The following is an 11,370-nucleotide window of genomic DNA, read 5'->3' as shown; positions in this document are numbered from 1 at the left end:
AATGTCCTTCTTAGTTCTTCTGTTTGTTTGTTATCTCTTGATGCTTTATTTACTCGACCAATATTAAATCAGGTAGCCAAATTGACATAATATTGATACTTACTGAAATACTTAGTTAATTTTATAATTAAGTATTTACTATTTTTTATGCAGACAATGTGCATTAGTCCACGATTTAAGAGATCTCTATTTGTTAATTGAAGTCCGGTAAAAATGGTGCAGTAGTTTGTTTCGCCGCTTCTTCTACACATACGCTTTGGAAGCGGTAGCTATGTATATGGTTCGATTAAAGTTATGTTGACGTCAATAAGTCATACCTTGTATCCAATTCTGAAAATAAATCTATTCTATTCAAAGTAAAGGTTCCAGATATGTTAGGATTAAGATATATGCTTTGGGATAATTAGGTTCAGTTTATTTTAAAATAATAATATAGTTAATCTTTATAACATTTATTAATACATAAATTATGATAATATTTATAACGATTCTAAATGCTGCAACGTTATACATATAAAATAACAATGTACCTACCTATACAGAAATAAAACACAGCTTTCCAAAAAAAAAAAGGAAGTTCTGATAATAACGTTAATATGTTTTTCATTAGTACAACCCCAACGTTTGACATGTTTCCATGAATCTGACCTCAGTCGCTTATAAGATAAAGAAAACAAAACAAGAATAATTCTAAGGTTCAAGACACTGGCCAGGAATTAAACCAAAACTATTATAGCCCAATGGTTTCCAGTTGTGAAATTAGGTCCATATGTTTGAACGTGTCTGGGCTCCTGGTGAATGTCTGCAACAGTTTCAGTTTCCGCTTGTCCCGGCCCTCATAATACATTTGGAACTGGTTGGCCAAACATAAAGCTTCTTGACCAGTCAATACATTCTGCAATAAAGTTACTTTGTCTGAATTAAATATTCACACTGATGTTTTTGATTTGATATATCATTATTTTATCATAAAAAAAACAAAACAGGTAAAAAAAGTATAGCTATATCACAGAATCATATCATATTGTTCATACACTAGATAAATTTAGAGGGTGCCTGGTTAAAATTCGTGATGCGCAGAAGGGCATAGGTTCAAATCCCACCACGGCCATGTACCAATAACTATTTTCAAAGTTATGTACATTAGTTTTAATACTAACCGATGACCATCTTCATGATGTTTTCCTTCATCGTAAGTGAAGGAAAACATCATGAAGAAACCTGCACATTCAGACAACTGAATGTGTAACCATGGATCCAATATGGGTTTTGTTTTCCTGCTAAGGTTGCGGAGGTTCACCCAATCCAGGATCCATGGTCAAAGGCATACCCCAAGCTCCTCTCCAGATAGGAGAGGATTCAACCGGGACTAAAGCCAGGAGGAAGAAGACACTAGATAAATAAGTTCCACCTCATATATCAAAGTAAGTGAAAATATCATCAGGAAGATTATTAATTCAGGCAACTGACTGAGACATGTCCAATCTAGTTAAATTCCCTTGTTGTTGTGTTACTGTTACATGTTAACAGTAATTACAAGTATCTTAAATTTATATTCAAACTTAATTTATTTATTACATACACATCAGCCAGATTACAAAATTGCATTATTGTCCTTAGGAAATGTAAATATAGTGAGCAATTAAAATGTCCTAGTGTACATAGCATGATCATGTAAAATGAGTCATTAACAGAATAAAAAGACTCTTGTCAAAACCAGATATTACATCTTTATACTTTAGGGGTAGACAGATCAACAAGCTCAAAAAGACTGGGAGGCTTTAGATTCTTACCTTGTCATATTCACCTCTCATTAGCACAATTCCTTTATGGACCAGTTCTGTGTAGTGCACCATGGTCAAACATTCTGGAGCATTCTCTTTGTGGACCTGCAACATCCGATATACCACTATATTCTATATACACAATAGCTATTTTTTCTTCAAGCCACTGAAGTCTCCTGAGGTATGCATGCTGCATCTACCTTGAGAGAGTGTTTTCTTGTGAATTCATCAGCGCAGGGAATCATTTACTTTCTTTGGCATTCAACATCTAATTCAGTAGGGTAATCAATTTTGTGAGAAACAAGGTCTTCTCACCTGGTAAGCCAGTAAAGGTGTAAAGTGCACAGTGTGACCTTGGTTCTGGCACATGATGAACTCATAGCCCTCCGAGCGCGGCAATGGGAACAAAAATGTAGGGTACTCTGTCATGTGCTGCTGCAGGGTCAAGTATACACTGTGTGGAATTGTTGCTGATATCACATCTTTATGTTTGTGGTACTCTTCCCAAATAGTTTTTATCTCAGAAGTTTCCTTTTCAGCCACCAACTCTGTTTTAAATATGTCACTGAGCCTTTTGTGGTCGGGTGATGAGGTGCTCTGAAGTGGCTCCTTGGGGTTCAGCACTGATGAGAATTGTCTGAAAACAACCAACTGAATTAATTATCAGTTGGAAAATTTATTGTACACAAATAAAAGTTGATTTCTTGTATTTCTTTTTATTTAATTTAAATTTGTAATATTTTTTTAACACTAAAATTTTTTTTTATTAATAAGAATAACAACCACAGGTTTTATATTGAATAATTATAATTGTTTAAAAAATAAAGTCCAAAGAAATGTTTTGGCGCTGTTGTTATCTTCACATCATAGTATAATTGTAGTCTATTTTGAACTCTGTTCCAGAACTTCAATTTAATACCTCTTCAGAACAGTTGTTCCTGTTTTTAGAATAATTTATTAGCCTTTGTGTAGACCTAATAGCTACCTTTCTATGAAATAAGTTTTATTTCAATCCATCAAGTAAGTTCTAGAGATTAATATGTATAAACAAACAGACAATTTTCTAATCCTTAGTCTACTACACTGTTTCTTTATGCACGTTATATTATCACATTGATATCCCTTGCGGGCAGCCAGAGCCAACAGTTTTGAAAAGACTGAACACACTGCCCATTAAGCTGTTCAGCTTAGGTGAAATTGAGATTCAAACAGTGACAGGTTGCTATCCCATCACCTACATGAAAAATCCCAACTTAATCAGCCCTTCACCGACGAGTGACCTTTCCCTAGACGACTAAATCGCCTTATTTTGTTTTTATGAAAATATATTGAATATACCTACATAAACTTTTTTAGTACTTTTATTTTATTGATATAATTATATAATTCTTGAAGGTTAATACAAGCAAGACATTCCCATTATGTATCCTGTAAGCCGGGCCTGGTACCAAGTAATATTATAATCCAGTTACTACCTTGTATCAACAGCAGCAAACTTTTTCTTCACTTCTTCTTTCTTAGCCTTCTGCTGTTGCTCTATCCGTTGCATAAATTCCTCAGGAGATGTCTTTTGCAGGGCCGAAATTCTATCTGCATATTTCTCAAAATACGGATTTTTTTGCAAATCTTCCATTACCTTTTCCATGTTAGACATAGTTATTGAAAAATTACGAAATACAGGCCGACTATATTGACAACACCGTGACAATTTCGTAAGACTTATGGCCATAACAGATTATTATAGTAAAACAATAAATGGGTGTTTACTATAAGTTATCTCCAAGGTAAATTATGTAATTTTATAAACTTAATCAATCACCAAATTTCCAAATCAAAAATAAATCCCACAGATATTAATTTCTAATGTCATAAATCCTTATTGTATTTGACCGTTATGACACACATGTATCAGGACCCTTTTTTTTTTCTTTATTGTGGCAATCAAGAGGAGATCTATTTGCTTGCTTAACGTAACTGTTTATTGCACTGCTGCAATATGGGATCCTTTTGTGTGAAACATTGTTTATCCCTCATGGGGTAGACAGAGTCAAAATACCACGTTCAGATATATGGCATAATGATGAAACAGAGATTTAAATAGTGACAGGTTAACTACTAGTGTATCGCCTTAATAAAGAATTTCATGTCTTTAGCCTATTTCTTCCACCTTATGGAAAAGAAAGAGTGAAAATTATTACTTATTATTATTTACCACGCTTCTTTCCCGAAGGCGCATTCCTAAGAAAAGGAGGAGGTTGGAGGTTCGATTAAAATCGAATAAGATTACATTTGTGTTTTTGGTTTGAATGACTAAAAATATATTTTTTGCATTTACTGTAACAGGTAGTATGATAACACCTTTGGGGAGACTATTACTATCTAAAAGGGGTACGCAGAGCCTTTTTCTTAAGTGTATACTGTATACTTTACTTTCTTTTACTACTTTCGTCGAATATGCGTGAAAAGAGTAATGAGTGTAGAGGAAACGGAACTTACAGACCTCGAAGGGATCCTAACAAGTGGAATTCTATAGTCTCTGCCTACCCCAATGGGAAACAGGCGTGATGGTATGTAAGTATGTTTATAATTATACATTCTAAAGTGCGTTCCCCCTTTTCTTAAAAATAATTATCTGTCAATGTCACCAATCAATCTAGCAATGTCAGGCTCCGAGTGCGAGTCTACTAACTTGACGTGACGGTAAAGTTAAGTAAAATTTGTGCTGTGGCTTTGGTGATATCTACTTTAGAATTTATAATGTAAAAGTAATTGAAGTTTTCACTCATGGATATTTTTAATTCCATGGAAAATTTTTCTAAAGTAGAGAAAATTGGAGAAGGTACTTATGGCGTCGTATATAAAGCTAAGGACCGATTAACGGGGCAAGAAATCGCTCTCAAAAAGATAAAATTAGAAAAGTAAGTTTTGGCGCGAAATGTGACGTTTTATTATGTAGTCGTTTTGTGCCAAGTTACAATTGATTTATTTCTCCCTTTACGGATATTTATTCAATTTTTCGTCTTTCCAACTATGTATGGTCAATCTTATCATCTGTAGAAAAAAGTAAATTTATCGAGGATCCAAAGATTAATTTGGACATGTCGGGAGGCGGAAGGAATTCATAACACAGAGCAGACTGTAAAATATGCATGAAAAGAGTAATGAGCGTGGAGGAAACGGGAGGTCTCTGCCTACCCCAATGGGTAAGAGGCGTGACGGTATGTGTGTATTTAAAAAATAAATAATATTGCACTAGTAACAGAGATTGAGCAGTAAATAAAAGTCTTGGACTTGTGTTTATTTTGATCTTTCTGGGAATCACTGGCGGAATCTTGTGAGGCAGAAGTAGGGAGGGGTAGGCATACTACATCTTTCCACTGGCTATGATCCACACATACTTATCCATCATCCACATTCATAAATTTCTTCATGAAAGTGTGTGTATTGTTGCAGTAAATGGAAGGATAACTTGTGAATTTTAATACATACAGACATACATAAAATCACGCCTCTTTCCCGGAGGGGTAGGCAGAGACTACCTCTTTCCACTTGCTACAATCTCTGCATACTTCCTTCGCTTCATCCACATTCATAACTCTCTTCATACAAGCTCGGCGGTTAATAGCAGTTAAAATTGGTTTATTAGCAGTTAGGTGAAAATTCTACTATTGCTATATTGAGGTAAAATAACATGAGGAACCTTGCACATTTTTATATTGTGATATAAATGCAGTGATATACACCAATCATCTTTAAGCTGCTAGTGTATTATTAAATATGTAAATAAAATTAAAATAAAAAATATATGGGTGGAAAAGTACAATATACCATTGCAGTTGTGGTGGTTAGGTGGGAATCACAACATGTAAACAAGCAATTAGTGACAGGAGATTTTGTATCATGACATAGTTATTGTAATATTTGTTTTGAACACAGTGAGCCGGAGGGTGTGCCGTCGACGGCGTTGCGTGAGATTTCGGTTCTCCGTTCTCTGCAGCATCCCGCCGTCGTGCAGCTGCTAGATGTGCTGCTTACGGGCAACAAGCTATTCCTAGTTTTTGAATTCTTGCACATGGATCTCAAAAGGCTTATGGACTTGGCCAAAGGACCTCTGCCCATGGACTTAGTTAAGGTTTGTTTTTATTTATATGAAGGACTAGCTGATTATAAAGAAGGAAACAAAGTCTTCTTATGATCATGTAAACTGACTATTATAGGAATAAAATACCTATATGTATAATATTGTAAAAGTGCTGTATGCTTCCCGGCACCATTACAAAAAAGAATAGGACCACTCTATCTCTTTCCCACGAATGTCGTAAAAGGTGACTAAGGGATAGGCTTATAAACTTGGGATTCCTCTTTTAGGCGATGGGCTAGCAAGCTGTCACTATTTGAATCTCAATTCTATCTCTTAGCCAAACAGCTGAGCGTGGCCTATCAGTCTTTTCAAGAATGTTGGCTCTGTCTACACCGCTAGGGATATAGACGTGATCATATGTATGTAATATTGTAAAAAAAGGTATATGGTTTTAATCTATGATAATAAACTGAAAGCTATCAGAATATTAATGGAAATTCTAATGGGCGCAAAGTTTGCACATAAGATAATCAGGAATAAAACAATGAAGAGAGTTAAATTTTTTTTGTATATTTTTGTGAGGAAATGATGTGTGTTTCCACAGAGCTATTTGCGCCAGCTGTTGGAAGGCATCGCGTACTGCCACGGGCGGCGCGTGCTGCACCGCGACCTCAAGCCGCAGAACCTGCTGGTGGACCCGGAGGGCCGCATCAAGCTGGCGGACTTCGGGCTCGCGCGCGCCTTCGCCATCCCCGTGCGCGCCTACACGCACGAGGTGGTCACGCTGTGGTACCGCGCGCCCGAGATCCTGCTCGGGGCCAAGTTCTACTCCACCGCCGTGGACGTGTGGAGCGTCGCGTGCATCTACTGCGAGATGGCGAGCGGGCGCACGCTGTTCCCGGGCGACAGCGAGATCGACCAGCTGTTCCGCGTGTTCCGCGCGCTGGGCACGCCCGGCGGCGCGCTGTGGCCGGCGGCGCGCCGCCTGCCCGACTTCCGCGCCGCGTTCCCGCGCTGGCCGGCGCGCGCGGCGCGGCTGCTGCTGCCGGCGGCGGCGCGGGCGGACGCGCGCGCGGCGCCGCTGTTCGAGGCCATGCTGCGCTACGAGCCGGCCGAGCGCGTGTCGGCGCGCGCGGCGCTGGCGCAGGGCTACGTGGCGGCCGCGCCGCGCGTGCGCCCCGACCTGCTCGCCGCGCGGCTCTGACTCGCCGCTCGCCTGCACCCCGATCTCTGTATATATCCGCTTACGATACTAATAAATATATGCCAAATAAATTTTTATTACAAAGTTTGTTTGTTTTCTTCATTGAATTCTATACACCTCACGATTTCAGAAAACTGTAGTACTTACGAGCTTCGTTGTGGCCCTTGCAGGGTAGACAGAGTCAAGAGTCTTGAAAAGACTGATAAGCCACGTTCAGCTGTTTGGCTTAATGATAGAACGATGCTAATACCTAATAATTCTAATATAATAACAGACAAAAACAGCGAAAAAGTATAAATCTCACAAGCAAAGATTTCACGGATTGGAGCAATATATACAACCCTCGACACAAAATTGGCGTAGCCGCGGTTCCCCAGGTATAAATAACATCTAGCCTGGCGGAAAATCTTCCCTTTGCTGACGGTCGAGCCAATCAGCGCCCCCGCTTCAGGGTCATAGTGTGTTAGAGCTTTATTTATCGCGGCCTATGACTTCAGGTTATGTGATAGAAATAACATGTCATCAGGCTTACATAATTTATTTTACAATAGAATTCTAGGTCTTAAAAATAGTAACAAGATAGCCACAAGCAGTCACATCAGGGTTTCCAAAGTTTGAGCAGCCCGTCCTCGCCGTAGGTGGCCAGCAGGTTCTGGTGCGGGTGGTGCGCCAGCCCGATGACGGCCTTGTCGTGCACCGTGAGCGTGCGCTCCAGCTTGCCGCTGTGGGCGCAGAAGGCGTACAGCACCAGGTCCTCGCCCGCGCAGTACACCAGGCGGCCGCGCGCCGACAGCGCCGCCGCCACCAGCGCGCCGCCCTCCTGCTCGCGCCGCCCCGACGAGAACGAGCGCACGATCTGCCCCGCCATGTTCATGATCGCCACCGTGTTGGTGCGGTTGCACACCACGAAGTGGTCGGGGTTCTTGGGCGTGAGCAGCAGCGAGTTGACGGCGGGCTCGGCGCCGCCGCCGCCGCCGCCCAGCGGCTTCAGCGTGGCCGAGCACTCGCCCGAGCGCACCGCCCACAGCTTCACGCTGCCGTCGGACGAGCCGCTGAGCACGCCGTGCCCGTCCGGCGTGAACACGGCCTCGTTCACGAACGACGTGTGGCCGCGGAACTCCTTCAGGATCTTGCCGGACTTGAGGCCGTGGATGCGCACGGTGCGGTCGAACGAGGCGGACAGGATCTGCGAGTTGTCTCGCGAGAACTGCAGGCTGGTGACGCCCTTGGCGTGCGCACGGTCGAGGCGCCGCAGCACTTGGCCGCTGGACACCTTCCACACCTTAATCTTGCCGTCGTTGGCGCCAGCAGCGAGCGTGTCGGAGTCGCGGCCGAAGGCGAGGCTGAGCACGGCCTCCTCCATGCTCATGAACTCCTCGTGCGCCTGGTAGCGTAGGTCCTTGCGGATCTTGCCGGTGGTGAAGTTCCACACCTCGACCAGACCGTCCACCGACCCCGTCACCAGGTACTGCCCGTCCGGGGAGAAGCGCGCGCACTCCACGTGCGACTTCTGCCCGAACTTGATGATCTTGGAGAGCTGTGTGGGGCACTGGTCGTCCTCTTCGTCTCGGATGGCGGCTTTACCTCGGAACAAATCGATTGTTGTACCTGCGGATATATATCACACTTTACAAAAAAGAAAATTATCTCATTTGTTTCATGTGTAAACAGCTGCGCTAATCTGATTATGATGAGTTTTATTTTGGAAATAAAGTTAAATAATAACAGTACCCGGGGGCAGCAGGCCCTGGTGTTGCTGCCACTTGAGCGCCTGCCCGAGCAGCGCCAGCAGCCGCGAGCTGGGCACCACCGACACCTCGCCGGCCAGCGCGGCCGCGATCGCCGCGCGGCGCCGCTCCTTGCCGCCGCCGCCGCCGTACGCCTCGCGCGGGTCGAAGTACGAGCGCGCCAGCAGCGACTCCAGGTGCAGGTAGCGGTCCGTCTCGTGCTGCTTCATCAGCAGGCACGGGTGCGTCTGCCGCAGCAGCGAGCGCGCCGCGCCCAGCTCGCGCAGCTCGATCAGCTCCAGCACCACCTGCCATCACATTGCAAACACTCACTACACTCTTACAAAGAGAAGCTGCTGCATTGCCGTCAATACAATGCTAAAGTCTATATTTTTTCCCTTTGCTGATCTTGCAACCAGTCTGATGACTATAAGCAGATTTGTTGTATAATGCTGTTATAGCTTAATTTTAATGATGCATCAACATGTATTATTTGTGACTTCCTTTTGTTTTATGATCACCAATCAGAAATTATATTAATAATTGTTGTATAATGCTGTTATAGCTTAATTTTAATGATGCATCAACATGTATTATTTGTGACTTCCTTTTGTTTTATGATCACCAATCAGAAATTATATTAATAATTGTTGTATAATGCTGTTATAGCTTAATTTTAATGATGCATCAACATGTATTATTTGTGACTTCCTTTTGTTTTATGATCACCAATCAGAAATTATATTAATAATTGTTGTATAATGCTGTTATAGCTTAATTTTAATGATGCATCAACATGTATTATTTGTGACTTCCTTTTGTTTTATGACCACCAATCAGAAATTATATTAATAATTGGTTCCAACTGCACCTGCTCATACAAATCCATGAGTTTTCTCTCAGGCAGCTTGAGTGAGGCGGTGGCCTTCAGCACTGTGTCCCAGTGGCCGTTGTTGATGTCTGCACAGAACCCGTCCACACTGTCCACTGTGTTCAGTGATACCCCTGTTTCTTCCTGACAGAAACCACAATTGATTATTATTTGGTTCAATATAAACAAAAAGTTTGCACTTTGCTGAGTTTTGTTATACTCTCTAAATAAACATAACTATTGAGAACAATTTTTTTTCCTGGAGAGATATTGTGATGACTAAAAGGTTAACAAAGCACACAAGTACTTTATATTATCCACAATGAAATAGACCAAATTCAGATTAGGTATCTAAACATACATATATCTATACATCGAAATCATTAAACAATGTTTAGTAAACAATATGTCTATTGTAAATTTTTTTTTATATGTATTGATTTGGTAGGTAGGTATATTAATTAATGATAATGGTTAGAAAGACTTAAAAAATATTTGAGTTTGTATTTGTATAAGTTATACATATACATAGTTAGGTTGGGTAATCATTAATTTGAGATATACAAAGATATGCTTTAGTTTATTGTAAATTTTTTAGAAGTCCATGAAACCTACCTGAAGTGTTTGTAATGTTTTTGTCAAATTGGACTCTTTCAGGTACTGCTGAATGAGCCTTATCACACTGAAACAAAATTGTAACTTAGGTACTTAAATTAATTTGAATGGGTAGTAGAGTCTTTGCGTTAATAAAGAAATTATATTATTTCTAAAATTACTACCACAATCAGTGAAAAGTGCTGTTGCTTCTCGACATAATAGACAAAAAATATCCAAGTCTGGTGTGGTTCCCTACAAGGGTTGCGGAGGTTAAATGGAAGCCGCTACGTGAAAAACCTAGTTTAACAATCAAAACGTAAGTATAAGGGAACCTGTGGTTACTTCCCAGACAGGTCAGGACGCAACAGGGACACTATGAGGACGATGATGTTTGTACGGATGGGTGATAAAATTTTAATCAAGATGATATGGACAAAGTAATTAGTTACACTTACTCTGCAGATTCTATTTCGATAGACATGGTTCCGTTTTGACTAAATCTTATTTATTTCTACTGATTCTAATCATAAAATTTTAAGTAAAGTATTTTAAGTATTGTTTACATTTACAATTTGTGATTTTTACAAACAATATGAACACGCGAGGATTTGACACTGACACTTGACAGTGACGAAACCAGCCTGGCACATTTCCAAAGAAATTGTAGGTAGGTACTAAACACGCAATTCATGAAAAGAAGCCTGGCTACACACTGCTCTACGACAATTAACAATAGGAATGTGAAAAAATAATCGATTATGGAAATAATCGATTTTAATACGTGATTTTTTTAAATAGATTAATAATCGATTTTTATAATCATGCAATTTTAATACGTGATTTTTTTAAATAGATTAATAATCGATTTTTATAATCATGCAATAAATGCACTCCGACATTACGATTCTTATTCGGGAAAATAGTTGCAGTGGTTTCCCCTTGCCTTCTGCACCAGTCTTTTGGGGTTATTTAATCCCGCAGGCTCCTGCAGCCTCTTCCAACCATTGGTTGGATGTGTGGTTATACCGCCACTGCTCGGTCGCCATTGCCTCGTCCGTTGTCTAGCAGGGAGCACCGCGGTCTTCCGAGAAAAACCGCCGCGGATG

General features: G+C 40.8%; 3 protein-coding genes across 3 annotated transcripts; 1 reads left to right on the top strand and 2 right to left on the bottom strand.

Annotated features, from left to right (window-relative positions):
• Positions 1–436: 436 nt before the first annotated feature.
• On the bottom strand, positions 437–3,668 carry LOC106134799 (ATP synthase mitochondrial F1 complex assembly factor 1). Its single transcript, XM_013334936.2, has 4 exons — positions 3,260–3,668; positions 2,100–2,421; positions 1,794–1,889; positions 437–895 (listed from the first exon to the last, which is right to left on the bottom strand). Exons 1-4 carry the CDS (start codon positions 3,511–3,513, stop codon positions 731–733), a joined length of 837 nt encoding a protein of 278 aa, XP_013190390.2. The 5' UTR covers positions 3,514–3,668; the 3' UTR covers positions 437–730.
• A 785-nt stretch (positions 3,669–4,453) lies between these two features.
• Positions 4,454–7,146, top strand: LOC106134794 (cyclin-dependent kinase 2). Its single transcript, XM_013334931.2, has 3 exons — positions 4,454–4,702; positions 5,721–5,916; positions 6,470–7,146. The coding sequence occupies exons 1-3, from the start codon at positions 4,569–4,571 to the stop codon at positions 7,067–7,069; spliced, it is 930 nt and encodes a 309-aa protein (XP_013190385.2). The 5' UTR covers positions 4,454–4,568; the 3' UTR covers positions 7,070–7,146.
• A 433-nt stretch (positions 7,147–7,579) lies between these two features.
• LOC106134831 (WD40 repeat-containing protein SMU1) lies at positions 7,580–10,913 on the bottom strand. The gene is made up of 5 exons (XM_013334973.2): positions 10,720–10,913; positions 10,283–10,349; positions 9,668–9,811; positions 8,801–9,104; positions 7,580–8,677 (listed from the first exon to the last, which is right to left on the bottom strand). The coding sequence occupies exons 1-5, from the start codon at positions 10,743–10,745 to the stop codon at positions 7,668–7,670; spliced, it is 1,551 nt and encodes a 516-aa protein (XP_013190427.2). The 5' UTR covers positions 10,746–10,913; the 3' UTR covers positions 7,580–7,667.
• Between the last annotated feature and the right edge of the window lie 457 nt (positions 10,914–11,370).

Source organism: Amyelois transitella, chromosome 10 (genome assembly GCF_032362555.1).
Source record: "Amyelois transitella isolate CPQ chromosome 10, ilAmyTran1.1, whole genome shotgun sequence".
Classification (NCBI taxonomy): domain Eukaryota; kingdom Metazoa; phylum Arthropoda; class Insecta; order Lepidoptera; family Pyralidae; genus Amyelois; species Amyelois transitella.
This window is presented reverse-complemented; position numbering and strand designations above follow the sequence as displayed.